This window comes from Plectropomus leopardus, chromosome 8 (genome assembly GCF_008729295.1).
Source record: "Plectropomus leopardus isolate mb chromosome 8, YSFRI_Pleo_2.0, whole genome shotgun sequence".
Lineage (NCBI taxonomy): Eukaryota > Metazoa > Chordata > Actinopteri > Perciformes > Serranidae > Plectropomus > Plectropomus leopardus.
This window is the reverse complement of record NC_056470.1, coordinates 1-20405: the sequence shown is the minus strand read 5'-3', so window position 1 is coordinate 20405 and position 20405 is coordinate 1. Positions and strand designations below refer to the sequence as shown.

The 20405-nt window shown below is 38.1% G+C and overlaps 2 protein-coding genes across 2 annotated transcripts; one reads left to right on the top strand and one right to left on the bottom strand.

The window, feature by feature from the left end:
* Positions 1-202: 202 nt before the first annotated feature.
* Positions 203-5155, bottom strand: bcas2 (BCAS2 pre-mRNA processing factor). The gene is made up of 7 exons (XM_042491766.1): positions 4976-5155; positions 4185-4277; positions 4022-4092; positions 2620-2781; positions 2483-2533; positions 2320-2400; positions 203-2234 (listed from the first exon to the last, which is right to left on the bottom strand). The coding sequence occupies exons 1-7, from the start codon at positions 5066-5068 to the stop codon at positions 2108-2110; spliced, it is 678 nt and encodes a 225-aa protein (XP_042347700.1). The 5' UTR covers positions 5069-5155; the 3' UTR covers positions 203-2107.
* A 2875-nt stretch (positions 5156-8030) lies between these two features.
* Positions 8031-20270, top strand: LOC121946799 (E3 ubiquitin-protein ligase TRIM33-like; the record flags this gene model as incomplete). The annotated part of the gene is made up of 6 exons (XM_042491555.1): positions 8031-8621; positions 14288-14373; positions 16081-16113; positions 16320-16473; positions 16842-16974; positions 20154-20270. Coding segments are annotated over exons 1-6 (1100 nt in total), but the record flags the coding sequence as incomplete, so codon positions are not given.
* Positions 20271-20405: the final 135 nt, after the last annotated feature.

The following is a 20405-nucleotide window of genomic DNA, read 5'->3' as shown; positions in this document are numbered from 1 at the left end:
CCGATAATCTGTCGACCCCTAAATCACAGGTTATCAGTTTATCATATGCAATAAAGAAACTGTCCTGTTGCATAAAGGCACTGCAGACAGAGCCCCAGTAATAAAACAAGAATAAAAATAACACCGAACAGACAGATTTCAAAAAGTTTCAAACAGAATAGTGGTATCCGATGTGAAAAAAAACTCCAATCCACACATTAGAAAATATATGAAAGATTCATTTTATTCAAACTGTGTAAAAATCACATCAATAAAAGTCAAGGTGGAGCTCACAGAGATAATGTTGTCTTTGACAGAGTTGACAAACTATGTACATTTACCTCTAAACACACCTGTGTCTGTAGACAGCCTCAAAGACTGAAAGCAACGATGCTGGTATAAGTTACACTTTAGAGCAAGATTAGGTCACTTTTGCTGAATAATGTCACTTATGGCATTTATGGAAGACTGTTAAATGCCACTGTAACTGTACAACAAGAACAACATAATCTTACAGCCAGAAAACCCGCTCAGTAATCTCAGGTACACAATTACATCTGAAGTTTGCTAACATTCCCAAGCATTAGCAAGCCGTTAGCTACCGGTCAAGCAAAGATTTGATTTTTTGCTTTTGTATTCAACTTTCTATTTGTTAAAAGATGAATTTCTTCTACAGTTGTTGCAAATCATACATAGTCTTGCTTTAAAGGGATTTTAAAGCAAGAGTATTTACTCCCACAAAATACTTTATTTTCAGTTATGTACCTTGTGTTGTGTTACATTTTAATAGGTGAAGAAAACTTTTTTCCTCTGCTAAAAAAAGATTCCAAAAACGGAGGGAAGCCATGTTAAGCAACACCAAAACTATATCAAACATCTTTTGCCCAATTCAAACAACTTGTGCAGTATAATCCAAGTCTCATTTATCCAGTCGTGTGCTCAGTGCGTCTCAAACAGACGGCCCTGCATGACCGGCAACTGACCTGAATCTTATCCACGCTCTCCTCAGAGCCAGACTCCACTGACAAAAACAATACTTTTACCTCACTGAACACAGGAGCTGCTAAACAACCGCTGCTTCAATCTGTGGTTTGTTTGAGTCATTGTGTTACTTTGGTAAATCCCAACTAACCAATCAAAACATCAAACTTACACAATAATACAAACTCACTAATCTAAGCAGCAGTGAGCCAGCAGCTCTTGTGTTCAGCAAGATAAAAAGACTGTTTTTGTCAATGGAGTCTGGTATTAAAGTGAGCATCGGTGACTTTTATTTTTAGGGGTTATTTACATCTCCACTATTCTTGCAGGAAATGTTAACTTTTGTTACGATTTGGCCTTTTTGTTTACATGATAGTGATGTTTCGGGGGCGTCATCTTTTAAAACTTCTGTCACCGTGTGAACTGGCAATGTGCGGATCCTGTGAGAACGGCTCTTTACGTGGTGTTCTTCTATGGTGTGTCATTACAAATTTACACGGCTAAATACTGGCCTGGCATGCATACTACAGCACTTTCAGTTGTTTTTGTGCATCCTTGAACAAAGGATTATTCTCTAAATGTTACTTTATTTATAAAACGCAAAGGGAATATTTCAATTTGGCCTTAGTTTCCCGTCAAGAAAGGCTGTCTTTCTGAGTAGCACTGAGCATACGTCGGGATAAATGAGACTTGGATCATAATGCACGAGTTGTGTGAGAGTTTGCGAACATGTTTTGATATAATTTTACTGTCTTTGAACGTGAACCCCTGTGACTTTAATTCATCCACGAATCTCCATTTTTTTGGATTCTTGTTCATAGGAGGTTTGCCAGAAAACGTCCTGTGAGGCTTTCTGTGACCTTTTGAAAAAGGTATCGTCAAAGAGCTGCATTACACCACATCCCACCACTGTTTCTTTACAGTAGACTGAGAGGCATAAAACGTGTGTAGTCACTAAGGTTCCTGGACCACTTGTGAATGTCCGAGTTTTTTGATGACGCCGCTGAACACCAGCAGTTTCAAATCTCCTCTATTTGGTTAACTTCCCCTCCTCGGGCTGCTTCTTAGTGCAGTCTGATCAAATGGTCAAATGAAACAAGATGACATGTTCCTGATTGAGGGATCTTTAGTTTGTAGATCAGCTGCCTTAGAAGTCCTGTCGGATGTTCTCCTTGTTCTCGTCCCCCTGCTGCTGTCTGAGCTGAGTTGTCTCGTTCTCCAGCTGGACGATGGCCCGCTCGATCTCGTAGTTCTTGCTGACCAGAGACACCCAGCTGTGGAGGGACAGATACAGATGTTACCACAGAGGAAAATCTCGTATTCCCATTTACAGCGATTTAAACTCTTCAAACGACATACTTTGACTCCAGCTCTCGCAGCTTGGCTCCTCCTGCTAACTGATCATTCTTGCGCTGCCAGTTTAAATCTTGTATTTGCTTCCTGTGATGCAAAAAATATAATTGATAAATGTGTTTTTTTTCAGTAACACATTTATACAGCACAGATGTTTTAATGATCTGACCTGAATTTCTGAAGTTCCTTCTGTGCCATCTCAATCATGAAGGCCAAGTTACTGAAGGAGAGGGACGAGGTGAGATGTTAGCGTACTTTAATTACACACCAAGTTAATGTGAGTGAGGAACGGCTGCTGTCACGTACTCATTGTAGACTTTCCACGCGTTGGTTCCGTACTGCGACATGAGCTCCAGGTTCTCTATGCGGACTGCCTGGTGCTCCAGCTGGGCCATCGAGTTGTTCACACACTCCTGCCATGCTGTGATGTCATTCTTCTGTCCTGATGAGGGGGCTGGCAGCTCATACCTCCACAGGGGGAAAAAAAGCAATTATGAAAAGGTAAGATTTTTATTAAAAATGCTGCATTTAGATGCCTCTCACATGCATTTAAACCTTTGAAACCTGAGCAAATTGGTTTGATTTCCTTTGAAAATTTGATTAAAAAGGCACCGAGCAACTTGGAAAGAGACATTCCACAAAGTGCAAGAAATTAGAAGAAGCTGACAACAAAATGACCTGAAAATTACATTTAAAAAAAAAAAGAAATAGAGGGAGAAATTCTAATAAGTTAATGATAATTTTAAAAGTAGGAGAAAAATGTCCAGAAAACCTAATTGATAATAATTATAAAATTATTATTAACAACTATTATTATCTATCTATCTATCTATCTATCTATCTATTATATATATATATCTATACATGCATACTTATTTATTTTGCTACCCTGTTAATCTTTTTTGTTTTCCTTTTTGTGTTAGATTTCAGGTAAATTACTTGCAACTGTTTCTCACGTTCTTAAAAGAAATCAGGCCTTTTTCTTTCGAAAACATGGAATGAAAGCAAAGAGAAATATGAGATGAAATGACCCAAAAATTTGCAGGAAAGTGGTAAGAAGTACACACAAAAATGGCAATAAGCACAACAAAAAGAGAAAATAAAGTAAAAAACAAAAACAAACAAGGAAATAACACGGAAAAAGTAAATTAAAAATAATTCAGTAAGATAATTTTTAACAAAATTAGGACAATTATAAATGGCGTTTTCTTGACACATTTCCTGTCTTATTTTTTTTTTTTTTTAATTCTAATCTTCTAACATTTTGTGATTTGCAGGACATAGAAGAAATCAAACCAATTTGCTCTGAGTTCAAAGGATTAAACAATTGTAAAAGGCGTCTCAGAGTGGCACAAGAAAAGTGATGTGGACCCGGGTTTCAAAGGGTTAAAGGATTAAGTTTACTCTTCAAACAGTATTTGGACTTCAAGGCATTCCTGCAGTGAATAACATAGATTAGATTAAAATATATCTACCACTTCAATGCACTCAGTAATGAGTGAGTTATGGCACTGAGGTGCTGAAAGTTTCACTCATTTCTGACTGCATAAATGTAATTACAGTCACTGCTAAACTATGAGCATGCTGCAGCAGTATTTCTGCATGACTCTGTATAAATTAGGTGCCCGCAGAGAATTTCGGGCCTTTGATTCAGATGCTCTGCTGCTTTAAGTATGAACACAGGCTCCTGCGGTGAGTGAAGGTTTACCTCTTCATGCTCAGGAGATCCATGGGCTGCCGAGCCGCCAGCCGCTCAAATTCATTCCTCATGATTTCTGTCTGTAAGGTGAAAAGGAAGAAGAAATGCAGTTATTTCTGTCACACTGGCTGAAGTTGTGAGGAAGCTTTCAGAGGTCTGAGGAGCTAATCACCTCAAAAGCAGAGAAGTCAGGGGTGGGCAAGTAGCTCAGGTAGTTCTTGGTGGGTCGGTATCTTCTGGTCTCTTCCTCCACCAAAGCTGCAGCCTAGAAGACAAAAAATGTTTTTACACAGAAAAAGCACTGCAGCTGCCAAGAAATTAACTGTTATGGGTCTTTACTATTTATTGAAAATCCACAGCATCCACGAGACAAGTGATTTTTAGATGTTGCAGAACATTTTCAGATAAAATTTCATTGTTATATTTTTTAAAATTTACCAACCATCCAGAATCATAATTAAATATACTTTATTGATCGCCAGGATATTCCGGTTCGTTACAGTCGCTCTGATGCCAGCATAGAAAATTATAGCAAGTAGAAACAATAGACACAGTATGTAAATATTTCAAATAAAGTGTGTAAATATTCTCAGTATGAAAGTGTAAAACATAAATGTAAAACGCAGAAATAGACAATTGGCACCAATCTGTAAATTTAAATTAGAGTAGGAATAATGAGCCGAGTGTGTAAAATTTAAACTATAGGCTTCCGTAGACTGTAGCTACAATCACAACCCCAGGAAGTTACGGGATAACTAACGTTAAATGTAAACACTGACCCAACTAAAATGGACATGCTAAACATTAGCATGGCTAAACTGTTGCTACCATACATGCTGTAGTTCCTAGCTGCCAAGTGTCTCCTTAAAATGTTTCCAAATGTTCACAATGTGCCTTGTCCATCCAGGTTTAGCCGGTTTAGCATGGCAGCTAACACGCTGCGACTAGTCTCAGTTTACTCACCGCTTCTCTGACACCTGCTGCATCGTAACCTTGGTCAAAGTACGGCAAAGCGTCGACAAACACTTCACCAGCTACTGACGCCGTCCCGGCCATTTTTAATCAGTCTGTATTGTTGAAATGGTTTGATTTTTGCCTTTCTTAGCTAAATAAAAAACTCTCCCGCTAGCTTACAATGAGCACTTCCGGTCTCGACCTTCAAAATAAAACTCAACTACCGCGGCCGTAAGATTTTGTTTGTGACATCTAGTGGAGTGGAGTGGAACTGCTGCTTGATGACGCCAAGCTGCTTGAGATTAGTGTTAAACCAGAATCGAAATGGATGTAGGCATGTGTTTTTGCTTTGGTTTTTTTTGCTTTTTATTACCTGTAGACAAAAAATTGAAGCATTAAAACGCCTCTTTGTTTGATATTGTACATCTACAAATCAGGAGGTCCCTGCTGAAAAAACAGACACACCATCAAAAGATGGTTTAGCTGGTTGACCAGCTTGTTTGACAAGCATAAGGCATTTTTTGCATAGTTTTTGCTGGTTTAGCTGGTTATACCAGCTTGGGATGGTCTCTCTGGCTGGTTTATCCGTGGCTGGCATGTCAACACCTTCAACATGCTTTTCATGCTTTCCTTGAGAATAGTTCAACCCAACAGGTAAACCAGTGATATTTAGCAGACACACAGACAAAAAGATTTTTTTGGACTGCTAACAAAGCAGCATCAGTTCAAATGGCTCTAAAATCTGTAAGTCACTTTTCGAAAGTACAAATATAAAATATCCTCTTCTACATTAAAAGGGTCCCTTTTAATGCTATGTGGCAAGCTTTTTATTGAATATTTGGAGAAAACAACAGTGTGAATGCCATTTGATGATTTTTTCCATCAACTGATCGTAGACTTTGATTTAGTAGTGGGTGAGTTGTGTGTTTTGTTTTGTTATTGCTTTTTTGCTTGTTTGTTTTCCTTTTTTCTTCCTTGTCTTATTTTTCTTTTTATTTTATTTTTTGTAATTTAAAACATTCTGAAGAAGAGGAGTGTTTGTTCTAGTTATGTTAATGCACTAATCTTACTCATTCTGCATTTGTGTATTTATCAATAATTTCCTTGTTTGTGTATATTTGCTAACAGTCTCTGCAAACTGCCCCCTCTCATTGAAATGCTTTAACACAAAAGGGTCCCTAGAAAAGCTAACATAGACCTGTTATGTATAAATGATCTATCAATATTGAATGAATTACACAAGAGCTTGCCACATGAGCACCATGTCCTTGTCTGTCAGGCATCCTCTTCTCCATGCATTCTTGCAGAAGCATGCACTAAACGGTAGACAGTCATGCTTTTAAAGACAGCTTTTAAAGATACATTGAGAAAAGAACAATCTGGTGAAGAGGAGCCAAAAAGAAACAAGTTTTTGACATTTTGTCAAACTGGTCACAAGAGTTTGTACTGCATACATCCTTGAGCACAGCGCCATTGTTGACATCACTACAGAAACTGCAGAGTCAGCGATGAACCACAGCACCAGGGTACCATTTAGAATAAGGCCAATATTTACTCCAGCCTGTATGCTACACTCTCCTACTCAGCAAGTCAGTTTTCATTAAGCTAATCCATGCTGCTCTGATTGGCTGCAGTGTGTTTTTTACTGTCAGCAGTCTCTTGAACTTTGTTCAGCCGTTTGACTTTTTCACTCTTTTTCTGTTGCAGGTGTGCTAATGCAATCACAGCTCACACCAGCTTCAAACTACAAAGTTGTTTTAGCTGATGCGAAGATATACTCTGTTTATTCATAAACTTTCTGCATTTGATCTAAATTAGTTTTGATTTATAATTACGTTTAAATACACGCTCATGCTGTAATTTAATAGCAGGTGATGTAATTGCTGACAAAAATTAAGCCCAGATGCAGGCCAGCTGTGCTAATTACACACGCGCAAACACACAAACACACACACACACACACACACACACACACACACACACACACACACATACACACACACACACAAGCCCCTCCCTCAGTCTCTAGCTCGCTCTCTCTTTCCTTGTGATGTAAGGATAGGACACATTTTCCAGAGAGCAATACATTGTATCTTAACAATATTTAAAATGTGCTGCATTTCCAATGCAAGTATGAAAAGTCAGATATTCTTAACAACATTACATACACTATAGTGCAACATACACAATAAACACTTATATTATTACTACAGTACATAGTGAAATATGGTGAGTAACCAAGTTGTTACAAAAAACTTTCAATATAAAAGAATACGTAAAAGACATAACTTAATTCACTGATACCAATATAATAATACCTTATTTATACAGTGACACAGACATTTTGTGAAAAACATTTTGATAAAGTATATATTTGTATGGGTTATTTAGAAAAAATCAAACAAAAGAATCATATCAATCAATCATAATAATAAATCATTAATACAATCATAATAGAAAAGATTATTCTGGTCATTTATTTTACTTTTTATTTAACATTTATTTAACCAGAAAAACCTCTTGGTCAAGACAGGCAGTGACAAAAGTTACAAACAGACAACATGGAACAAAATACAAAATCAAAATGTACAACTCCAAGCAACAACAAAAAAAAAGGGGTGGGGGTGGTAATGTCTGGAAAATTGTATTAATTATTAATTACCTAAGAATATATACATATTGTCTTTATTTAATTTTATTTTGTTATTTTTAGGCACTTACTGGGTCATTTTTCTCTGTTTTCTTTCTCTCTCTCGCTCTCTCCCTTTTTCTCTTATTTCCAGGTAATTTTCCTTTAATTGTTTACAACTTTTTTGGCGGATGTTCGGGCCATGTCTTGTTAAGTTGCTCATTTCCTTCTACCTATAATTTTGAAAGTAATCAAACCAATTGACTCGTGTTGTAAAGGGTAACATCTAAAAAGATAGATACTTACCAGTATCATAAAATTTCTCATAAAAACAAGAAAACAACAAAGTCAGCTCTTGAGGTCTTGGGCGACGTCATGACGTAATGATGTAACGTACTAGTGGCTCGAACACTTACGCAGGACGTGCAGCGGTTCAAAGAGGAAGGAAGATGGCGGATAACAAAGGCGAGGAGGATATGGAACCGTCTGCTAAAACAGACTCAGTGCCTTCAGCGCAGGATAACGAGCAGCCAGAGACGAAAGTCGACAATGCGGTAATTGTCGTAGAAGCGAATACAAAAGGCGGCGACGAACCAGTGCCCCAAGATAACGCTAACGAGGCACCAACACCCACCAGCGACGGCGGAGACATTAGCAGCGGCGGGGCTTCTGTAGCGGGAGGGGAAGCCAACGGTAGCGCTAGCAACGCCGTCAGCCCGGCTACGACCAGCAACACCAATGCAGAGCCGACGGCGGCTGAAACCCTGACCGCCGGGGATGCTGCTGTCGGCGGACTGACCACTGAAATGTCCCCCCCTCCTACCGCTCCAGCCGCCACACCGGTATCTGCTCCCATTAATTTTTTGGATACGTGCGCAGTGTGTAAACAAAGTCTTCAGAGCCGAGACTGTGAACCCAAACTTCTCCCTTGTCTGCACTCCTTTTGCCTAAAATGTATTCCGCAACCAGATAGACAGATAAGCGTACAGGTGCCTGGACCACACGGGCAAACTGACACACACATAGGTGAGTGTTTTTTATTTTTTTCACGAGCAAGTAGCCATATCTACCTGCGAACAGCCCTTTGCTCTGTCATCTGATGTTAACCGAGATTAACTGTCAAAAGTTAAGCCGTTAAAGGGGAAACGTTCAACTTAATTTATTAGCGGTGAGAATTGAGTTACGGATACCTGGGAGGATGGTTACCGGTCGGGGAATTGAATGTCAGGCTATTGCATTGCACAGGAGAAGGTGGCTGGTTTGACCGTGGTTTGATATACTTCCATCTTTCACGGGAAGCTATCATTGGTCCAACCGTTCATCACTTCTTCCACCATGATTATACTAATGTCGATGCAAATTCAAAAAAATGCACTGCATATATTGAATGAGCGACAACTTGCCATAGCAACCAGATGGAATCTTCATAGTAGCTGCTGATTTCAATCAACTCATCCTTCAGTTCCAAAGATGTAGCAGGATCAAGGACATATGTAATTTCAAAAAGTCAGTATATTTTTTTGAAAAAAAGTCATAGTATAGTATATCAAAAGAAATCATAATACAATATGTTGAAAATTAAAAATAGTATAGTATGTCATAAAAAAGAAAAATGAAAGAAAAGTTGTATAGTATGTTGGAGAAAATGAAAAAAGTCATAGTATAGTATGTCGTAAAAAAGTCCTAATATATTATGTAATTTTTAAAAAACGACATAGTAAAGTATTTTGTAAAATATGAAAAGTCATTGTATAATATGTTGGAAAAGTCATAATATGTTGTAAAAAGTAACAAAAAAGTCATTGTTAAATATGTCTTAAAAGTCATAGTATAGTACATTGAAAAAAAGGTTATAGCATAGTATGTCGAAAACAATGAAAAAAAATCTATTTCTGTGAATGAATCATTGATGTGCTGGGGCTTTGTCATACTTGCCACTGTCAATCACAGGGAGATATTACAATTTGACATATTTCTAATGCTTCTGGCATGCCACATCTCCCAGGGTTAAGCTATATATTCCCCACCCTTCAGAATGTTTTGTCATTATACTTTAATGAGGACTTTTAATACTTGTCTTTAGATAAGGTTGTGCAATATTGCTAAAATCATCTATCATGCAATTTTTTTTAACAAATACCTTGCAATGATATTGTAGGGTTGATTATTTGTTATGGGTGGGCCAATATGGTATAGTATGGCAGTCAGGGTTGAGAATGAGCTGTTTTGCCACAGTGGCCAGTGGATTCCAAAATTTACCAGTCCCTCAATAGATTACTGTGGTTTTTCGGCTGGTGGGTGAAGCAAATGAAGTAGCCACTTTGTAATTTCAGCAGCATTTGGATGGTGGCTGGTGCGAATCGCAAGCCCTACTGTCACTATTCTTGTATGGGGACTTCATTTAGTAACATCAATGCCATGTATCAGTTATTTTTTATATAAATAAAATAATATAATCAACTGCTTTTCAGTTAACTAGATACATTTTAATAATAAATAAAACTGACAAGATGAGAAGTGAGACTAAAGACTGAAAACTTCACATAAGATGAAACACTGAAGTTTTCCGTTGGGGACATTTTTTTTGGTTGAAAAAAGGTAATAAATCGCAAGATATTCTGTCACGGTACTCAGTATATAGAAAAAAACATATGCAGAGATCCACATTGTGGGACTAATAAAGGATTATCTTATCGTAACACATTTAACTAGCAATAACGTTGTATATGGTTTAAGTATCATGACACCCCTACTATTTGTGTTTTCCCAAAATACTCTTACCACAGTAAGATTTCAGGTAAATGATCATCAGTAATGTTAATATATTGACAAATTGATTGAAGGCAAATAACACAACTACTAGAACAGTCTGGAAAATGCAGAAAATTACATCACTTTATCATAATGCAGCCTTTAAAACCAGGAAAAGACAACAATTACAATATTACAATATCAAAGTCTTAGACTATATATAGTCTCATATCACAATATCAATATAATATCAATATTTTGCCCAGCCATAAGACATAAACATGAATCAGTGTTGATTAAACACTGTGTGGGCTACTAGCCAAACTGATGATGCAATACTACATATTCAATAACAATGAGTAACAGTGAGACATTCTCTAGTGAAGAGACAGACTGCAGTAGATATAATGATAATAATGATAATAATAATAATAATAAGACAACATTGTCAATAAATACTTTATGTGCAAAAATATTGCATTTGATTCCTAGAAATCGAAATGTAACATGCATACAGCATGTTATTGGTATGTTAAGGTATGATAAGTTGTTATCTAAATGGTATGTATCAAAATACTGTGGGACATCACTCTACTATTTTTTCTTTATTATGACGTCCTTTCTCATAATGATGAGATCTTTTCTTGTAATTATGAGTTCCAGATTTCCTAATTATGCAATTTATTTCTTGAATAGTGAGATATTGACAGAACTATGGGATATGAAAGCCCTAATTACAAGTTCTCCAAATTTTCTTACTCCTGTGAATGATATGCAGTACAATTTCTAATGCCATGCAGGTGCATACACAAACTTGTAAAACTGTGTTGACCTTTCTGCTTTAAAAACATGCACACATCTTTCATCTGCTTTATACACGGCATGATGTCGATACATTTTTGGAAAGTTGATTGTCATATACCTGGCAAAAAAACCCTAGAGTCATCAGACAACAGTTCACCTTGTGTAACAAAAGGCTTCACTCTTAGAACAGACTTAAGCAAAACTGTAGTTTTTGCATGGTTTTCACTTCCCCTCAGTGAACAAAGACTAGGTTGAAAAGCCATATTCACTCCTCAGGAGTAGAATTTCTTCCATTTTGTTCTGTTCAATAGAAAATCATCCACATATCCTGTTTTGAAAGCAGACTTTAGCAAATTAAACCTCAGCCTTTGCTGCCATCAGCTGACATCTTGTAGAGTAACTCAACTAATAATACACTGACAGGTGTCTGGACTCATTTCAAGTTTACTTGAACCTCTACACAAAAATAATTTTATTACATTGCTGGACCAGAAAATATAACCACTCAGTATACTCAACATTAATGTGAAACAGATTGACAGAGCACAGTGTCATATTTCGAGTTCAACTAAGGGACTCTTACAAGTGTCTCATGGTGACATCTCATATTACTCTTTATTCTCCAGTTTATAGCTTTGTGTGTTGAGTTTTACCTTTCAACAGTACCTGCCACCATGCTATAATTTTATAAGTCTCGGTCTCAGTGAGAGAGTTTTACCATCACGTGGTCTGAAGGCTGTTTTTCAGGAATTACATTAGTATTGGTTTCAGCAGAGGTTTAGAATCACATGATCTGAGTTATATTTATAGAACTGCCCATCACCGCAACAGATTGCTTTTGAGTAAAAAATTAAGTATATTTTGTTTTTTGTGTGTGGGTGTGGGGTGGGTGGGGGGGGGGGGGGTCTATTTATGTAGATGATGTGATTAATGTGATCTCACTCACTCCTACAATCTAAAATTTACATGGGAAAATGTTTTCACTGTTCCTTTGGCGACAGTTTTTGGTGAGGCTCAGTCATACTCTGGCTGGAGTTTTGAATGGTGAGGTCTCCCATTTAACATAATAATGAACTAACAGCACCTGACCCAGTCTCTCCACTATACTTCCTTCAGTTTGTAAAAGCTCTTTGAAAATTATTACATGACCACTTCTACCTTTGCAGTTAAATCTTATCCCCCCCAAAAAAGTCAGTGACTAGATTTATATCACTGATTTACATGACTGCACTTAAAGGATTACAAATTATGTCATCCTGCCCTGGTCATAAGACTTAGCCAGGCTACTCATTGATAAAATTAAACCTGGTCAGATGAAAGCATGGATAATGAGTTAGTTTGGGAATACTTTACACAGTAGACGATCTGTTAAAGTGCATGTTATGTAAAGTTGTGTAAATAAAATAGGAAAATTTTCAGAGCCAGGAGAAAATGCTGATTTCAGAAACATGGTTTCCTCCTTGGACAGATTCATTTATTCATAAATTCATCAATTTCTACTTCAATCTCGGCTGTAATCGTTGGTAGTGGCTTGTAATGTGACATGTTTTTTAGGGTCCCGCTAATGTAGGCCTTGGAATATCCAGAAGTACCTGTCAGGTGTGTGTGAAGAATACTTTATCGGAATCTAAATGTGCATTATCCTGCACAATACAATAGTCTTCCTTTCCGGCATAGTGTCAGTCATTGTTTTGTTGTAAAAATATGATGCAAAGATGATTAATATGACTAAGATCTAAATTACTCTCTGCAGGACCAAAATTGCTGTCTCATATTATAAATAAATTGTGGCAGGTTTCAGCAAAGCCAGATCCAATTTGTTAGTTTCCATGTTGTTGTGATAAAGTAAACACTGACACCAAGCAGAGTTGAAATGTGATGATATCAGTCACTTCCACAAGATAAGCGATGTCCTCTGAGATTTGTCTTTAACAGTATTTGTGGGAGATTTGGTATCATCTTGACCTCAATGTCGGCCTTGGCAGGGGCTCGCTGACTCTAGTATTTCACTTTTACTAGGAAACCCAGCACTTTGGTTAATATTTGGCAAAGCAATAGGCCGAGTTGTTCAAACTGACCTGTTATTGGGGTTTAATATGCTATTATAGTCTTGTTTTGCCCTCATTTTTTCAGTAGAGGGGGCTACTTTTGATAAATGTAGGTTAACACAACCCCAGTCCTGTTTTAAATGTGTGTGTGTTGATTGGTCGGGGGGGGGGGGGGGGGGGGGGGGGGGACAGAGGTGGAGCTGAGCGTGGACTGCTCCAGTTCAAAGTGACAGCTGTGTGGTACATTTGTTTTTTTTACATGGGGGGGGGGGGGCTCCACCACACAGTCCCAGTCCAGCTGCTTTCACAACCAATCACTCAGAGTCCCATGCAGCTGGAGCTTATACAAACCGGCTGTGTGCTGCTCAAGCCAGTGTAGACCGGCTCAAACCGGCTTTAACCGGTTTTTACCTCAGCTGGCTGGTGAGGGGGGAGGTTTATGGGTTTATGAGGTAGAGGAGGGATGACATATTATGCTGACTCAATTTAAAACATTTATGTGAAGTTTAATATCGTGCATAATATCAGACTCCAGAAAATAAGTGGCAAAGTTTAATGCGCTGAACTAATTACTTGTTGGGGTGCATGATTATAGCAGTAATTCAACTAATTCCATTAACGATGCCAACTAAAGTGATTAAGTGCAACAGTCCTCGTTGTTTGCCCAAATTGCGCATGTGATTTAACATTCTAATAAAAATGCCAAGGATGACGAGATTGAATCTTCTGGAGACAAGCGCTAAATCAATTAGCACCCATGAATAGGCAGCGGGTGTCCCACAGTGCCAAGAATTTTTAATAACAACAGGAATTTACCTAAAGGAAATTATGGAAATAAGTAGAAAGTATGCTGAGAGCTGTTATTAATCCTCTTTTGTTTGAAGCAGGACTATTCTTAGCCCAGAGTTAAGGGGGTCCTCAGGTAATAGCTTTTATAGGGGTTTGTCCTTGATGGTCACTGCTTCTTTGGCCTTGATTTTTCCTCAAAGATTGGTCATCAATGAATTACCATTAAGCACTGAATGTGCAGCCCACTGATCTCATTTGACGTCTGTCTCCTCTCATTTTCTGTTTCTTTTCTGTCCTCAGTGAATGTTATGCGCTGCTCAGTGTGCCACCAGGAGTACAAACAAAGTGATATTATTGACAACTACTTTGTCAAAGATACCACAGAGGCCATATAACCGATATTTATTTGCAGTAAAAATGAAAATTTTGGTGTCAAAATTTACAGAAACACACCTGGGATTAGAATGAATACAGTATACTGTTTGTTTACACTGAAAAAAATGGCCTTAACTTTTTGTAAAATAACATGAACACATAATTAACATAATAACATGAACACATAATCTTAATTGAAATGCCTATTAAAACAAAAAGTGCAGGGGCCTTCTAGTAGCTGGGGTTGGCTGTGTGAAATACTGCCATACTGTACTTTTCACCCGCTTCTTTGATCCATCCATCTGTAATGAGGATTTAGAGAAAGAGAGACAAAAAAAAGAGTGAGAATTAAAAAAAGAGAAAATATATATTCATTTATTAGAGCAAAACTGTCTGTTAAACTTCCACTACACTACATAATATTCTTAATGATAGCCTACATTAATAACATTTAATTAATGATGTCTTATGTGCTCTCCCTCTCAGGTAGGATACATCTGATCCAGCCTGATTAAGACCAAACAATAAAGAGGGTGGCCAGAACCTTGGATCACTACATTCATTTTATAGATATAATAGTTACTTTTCAGATTAAAATTTTACATAAAACAGCATGAGTAAATAAAGACACAACTTTCAGTGCTCACCAGAGTTTTTCACTTATAGTTCCTTATTTATTATTATATTTATTTTTATTTAGAGAAATGAATTCATATTCAGAATCTCAGAACATTAAATGTACACTATTGTGCTTAGAAGTGTATGTCATATTACATAAGAATAAGGCACTTGGCAATTGTAAATGGGGGGGGGGGGGGGCTCCACCACACAGTCCCAGTCCAGCTGCTTTCACAACCAATCACTCAGAGTCCCATGCAGCTGGAGCTTATACAAACCGGCTGTGTGCTGCTCAAGCCAGTGTAGACCGGCTCAAACCGGCTTTAACCGGTTTTTACCTCAGCTGGCTGGTGAGGGGGGAGTTTATGGGTTTATGAGGTAGAGGAGGGATGACATATTATGCTGACTCAATTTAAAACATTTATGTGAAGTTTAATATCGTGCATAATATCAGACTCCAGAAAATAAGTGGCAAAGTTAATGCGCTGAACTAATTACTTGTTGGGGTGCATGATTATAGCAGTAATTCAACTAATTCCATTAACGATGCCAACTAAAGTGATTAAGTGCAACAGTCCTCGTTGTTTGCCCAAATTGCGCATGTGATTTAACATTCTAATAAAAATGCCAAGGATGACGAGATTGAATCTTCTGGAGACAAGCGCTAAATCAATTAGCACCCATGAATAGGCAGTGGGTGTCCCACAGTGCCAAGAATTTTTAATAACAACAGGAATTTACCTAAAGGAAATTATGGAAATAAGTAGAAAGTATGCTGAGAGCTGTTATTAATCCTCTTTTGTTTGAAGCAGGACTATTCTTAGCCCAGAGTTAAGGGGGTCCTCAGGTAATAGCTTTTATAGGGGTTTGTCCTTGATGGTCACTGCTTCTTTGGCCTTGATTTTTCCTCAAAGATTGGTCATCAATGAATTACCATTAAGCACTGAATGTGCAGCCCACTGATCTTATTTGACGTCTGTCTCCTCTCATTTTCTGTTTCTTTTCTGTCCTCAGTGAATGTTATGCGCTGCTCAGTGTGCCACCAGGAGTACAAACAAAGTGATATTATTGACAACTACTTTGTCAAAGATACCACAGAGGCCACCAGCACGTCTGATGAAAAGGCTGCACAGGTATGTTGAGACAGTTTAACCCGTGGCCATGTTATTTTCACGTGTGTGTGTCTGCATCCGTGTTTTACTATGTGGTATCCTGCTATTTGGATTTGTGCCTGCTCCAGCCAGCATTACTTCCTGTTTTGTGGTTAACATCCTTTGTCCAAACTGTAGTGATTTTGACAGACCAGTTTTTTTTATCTTATTGGTGTGATCTTCTCAAGGTGTGCACAAGCTGCGAGGACAACGCAGGAACCATTGGCTTTTGCGTGGAGTGCGGAGAATGGCTCTGTAAGACCTGCGTGGAGGCACACCAGAGGGTCAAAATTACCAAGGACCACAAGATCCGCACCAAAGAGGATGCTGACGCTGCCTCCGGTAAGATGGCCTACCCTCCCTATGAAGGGCCGACGGGTGTTTAGAGAAGCTAAAACTGCGAAATCCTAAATAAGCCCAGCCCCAGATGAAGCACAGTGAGTGTGCTGCTGATAGGGTGTTGCCATAGCAACAGTGCTGCAGAGTCTGGTACCTCTAGCTTGGGGACTATACGCCCTAAAGCTCTGACCAGAGTTTTCTCAGGCCTTTTCTGTCAGTTTGCAAACCTGAACTGGCTTTGAAATAACTTGTTTTTGCAGTCCTGTTTTGTCTTTTTTTAATTTATATCCTTTATTCACCAGTTCCTATGATTATTTTGCCTCTTTATTGGCCTCCTCAACAGTGGTGTCTTTTCTTTTGTGTGTCCACAGAGTCTGTTGGTGCATCAGGACAGAGGCCTGTTTTCTGTCCCATCCACAAGCAGGAGCCACTGAAGCTTTTCTGTGAGACCTGTGACACTCTGACCTGTAGGGACTGCCAGCTGCTGGAGCACAAGGAGCACAGGTAGCCCAACATCGAACACATCCCACACATCTAATCTGATACACATGGACTGTTGTTCTCCTGTCTCTTAGCTCATTTAATTGGTATGTTGCCTGCAATGCTGCAACAGTCAATACTTTGTAACAGTGGACATGTTTGTGCATGTCAAGTTTGTGTGTTGGTGTGTACTCCCCTTGCATGTTTTAGGGATTAACTTGTCTTTAAATGTTCTTTACATTACAGGCATAGTTATTGTCTGCCCTGCAGGCAGCCATTTTTGTTTCTGTTAATTTTCAGTACATTATAAAAATACGCTGCAAATGCACACCAAATATTATACCAACCCAACCTTTAGGTTTCAAGATCTGTTGGTTTTAAAAAGGGGTCGTACGATATTGCTTTTTAAGCGCCAGTACCGATTATTAGTAGTTATTGAGACCAATAACCAATATTTGGAACTGATATGTATTAACAATAAAAATTAAAATCTTTCTGTCAATATTTAGAATTTGGAATATAACAAACTCCAACACAAAAAAAATTTGAATGAAACATGAATAAAGAAAAATAGCTCCCTGGGGTTTTACAAAGTAAAAGTTCCTTCCATGCTGACATTTCTTTACACTTTTTATTTAATTATTTTTGTCAGCTATCATTGAAGTAAAATGCTGATACAAATAATCGTCAAAATGCGAAATATTGGCCCCAATATTCTGCCAGGCTGGTAATACGTTGAGATCTAGTTTTAAATGGACATCTCTATAAACCAGTCACATTAGAGGTAATACCAGGGTTTGCACAAGTAGTGCTACTACTTGAAATTCAAATGAGCCAAATAATGCTGTCAGAAATGACCAATTGACCAAAGTTTTGGGCATCGGGTCATTATAATTATAGTAAATTGCTACCAATAAGATATCGCTCAGCTTTTTTTTTTTTTTTTTAAAATTCTGATGCTTCTGCGACAGGCCTTTGTTGACATGGCTAAACTTAACATGACTTTGCTGACTCTTCAGTGGAGCTGTCATAGCTCTACCGAAAACTGAAATGATAACTTAAGTTCTAGTTGCATCGTTTCATTGCGCTACAGGATAATTTGTAATGGGGTGAGATTCTCTGTAATGTAAGGCAAGCGTGGCAGGGTGTCTCCCTTTCATCTCGGCCATGTGTAAGCAGTAAGTAGGTGTGGGGCAGGCAGCAGGGCACGGTTGGCAGAGTTGATTTGTAGTGGGTTTCTTTGGTTACATTGATGCTCTCACTCTGAAACTTTATCTGGTGTAAAGCTTTAAAAAGGACAAGAAAATGGTACATTATAGCTGAATAAGCATCATAGCTGTTATGCCATTCAAATGTTTCGTTGAGGCACTTACAGTTATGCTTAAAAGAGCGTGATCATTAACCCTTAATTGAAAAGAGAAACATTAATTACATTAATAATGCAAGTTTAATTGAAAAAGAAAATCAATTTCCTTTCTAAGTCATTGAAAATGAAAAATAGAGCTTGAAAAGTGAATGACAAGCCCTTAAATTTCATTTTATAACATATTTATGAACCCAGCAAAACAAAGACAACAGTGAATGTAGTTCTGTCTGAATCATAAAAAAAATCATACTGTACAATACCATAAAAAAGTCATACTATAGTGTGTCGTACGCAATATCATTAAAAAGTCAAAGTATAGTATGCTGTCCAAAATGTGAGTACCTCAGTATCAATAAATGTCTCTGTGGGCTTAACCAGAGCACATCGACAACAGTTCCCTACCCAGCTGACACAATGTGTTAACATGAAAATGGTTACAAGAAATCTTCCCCATGATATGTCTGTGGCATTTATAATAAAAGCCCACAAAGCTGATCAGTTACAACAAATATAATTGACACAAATGGGAGAAAAATCTAATATTAGGTTCAGGAATGGAAAAATTTTTTGGCACTATTCATCAATGCATTTGTTAAACCGGATAAGGAGCACAGGGACTCAGCTGGAGTTTTCAGCAGGTGTATTGTCAGGCTCACTGTTCCAGCAGCAAAGTCTATATTAAGACAATATCAAATCTTCAGCCTAATGTTGGTTTCCCACAAAGCCACTGGTAGATGATACCAGTTTGAAGTCCTTGTGGTTCAAAGCTATGCTGCGTTGTCATTTTGGTTATCAAATTAGTTACGATTTTTCGAGTCTAAATACAGAGAGTAATAATCAGGGTATGCTTTACATGTTGCGTGGTGAATGGAAGCTCCCACCTGGTAGGACAGAAACTGAACTTGGCTCTTTTCCACCACAAAGCAAAGGAAAGAAATCTCTGCTCGGATTCACACAAACCTTCAAACGTTGACAGCAAGAGACTGATGCATTCATGTGTGGTTCTTACCAATGAAAAAAATGCAAACAAAAGCAATTGACAGTGTCTCTGTTGCCCCGTTATTTTTATTTTTGAAATTTCAATGAGAGCTTTATGCCTCTGCACAAACCATAGCCAGAGGCTTTATGTTTTCAGGTTGCCCCATTCTCTTGAATGTAAATTCTCAAGAAAACCTGAAGTAAATTTCTTTCGATTTGCCACAAACATCCACTTGGACTCAACGATGAACTGATCACATCTTGGTGGTCAAAGGTCAATGTCACTGTGACCATGAGTTCGTCAATCCCTGGGAATGAGATATCTTAAGAGTATCTTGAGAGAGTTTTTGTCAAATTCACACAAACGTCTACTTGGACTCAAGAATTAACTGATTAGAATTTGGTGGAAGATTTCATACACATTTTTTTGGACAAAACTTCACTCAAATGTGGCACGTGACATCATAATGTTCTGCAAAATCACTTTTCTGGCCATTATTTAGCATCAAAACTCAGGAACAGAATAGAAGACATTTGGTCAGATTCTGAGTTGGTGACACTGGTCTTGGGTGTCAACCTTGAGACTGTGCTGATTGCACAGATCTTCTGTGCTGCCATGGGGAAGATGTGTGTGAAACATCTGCATTTTCACAGACTGACTGACTGGTTTTTGGAAGCATATAACTGTGAGGCAGTGGTGCTAGTTTCGTTTGAAACCAGACTTATTTTTTCTGCCCCATTTCTTTTTTTGTTTTGTTTTGTTTAACCCAGTTAGTAGTGGTTATTTATTAAAATCACGGTAATTTGGTTCATTCAGAGTTGTTGGTAACTAAAGGAGTGTTACCCCCTCTACTTACAGGTACCAGTTCTTGGAGGAGGCTTTCCAGAACCACAAAGGCCTCATTGAGACCAGTGTTGCCAAACTACAGGAAAAGAAGAACTTTGTCCATTACTCTGTCTCTCAGTTGCAAAGCAGGTGCGAGTTTTTCATCAACACGATGACATGTTTCGGTTACCTGCTGTCTCTTGTATGTGATCTTGTGTATATTTGTGTATACTGTCTTATGGCAGGACCCCAGGAAGATGAGTTGCTACCCTGGTATCAACTAAT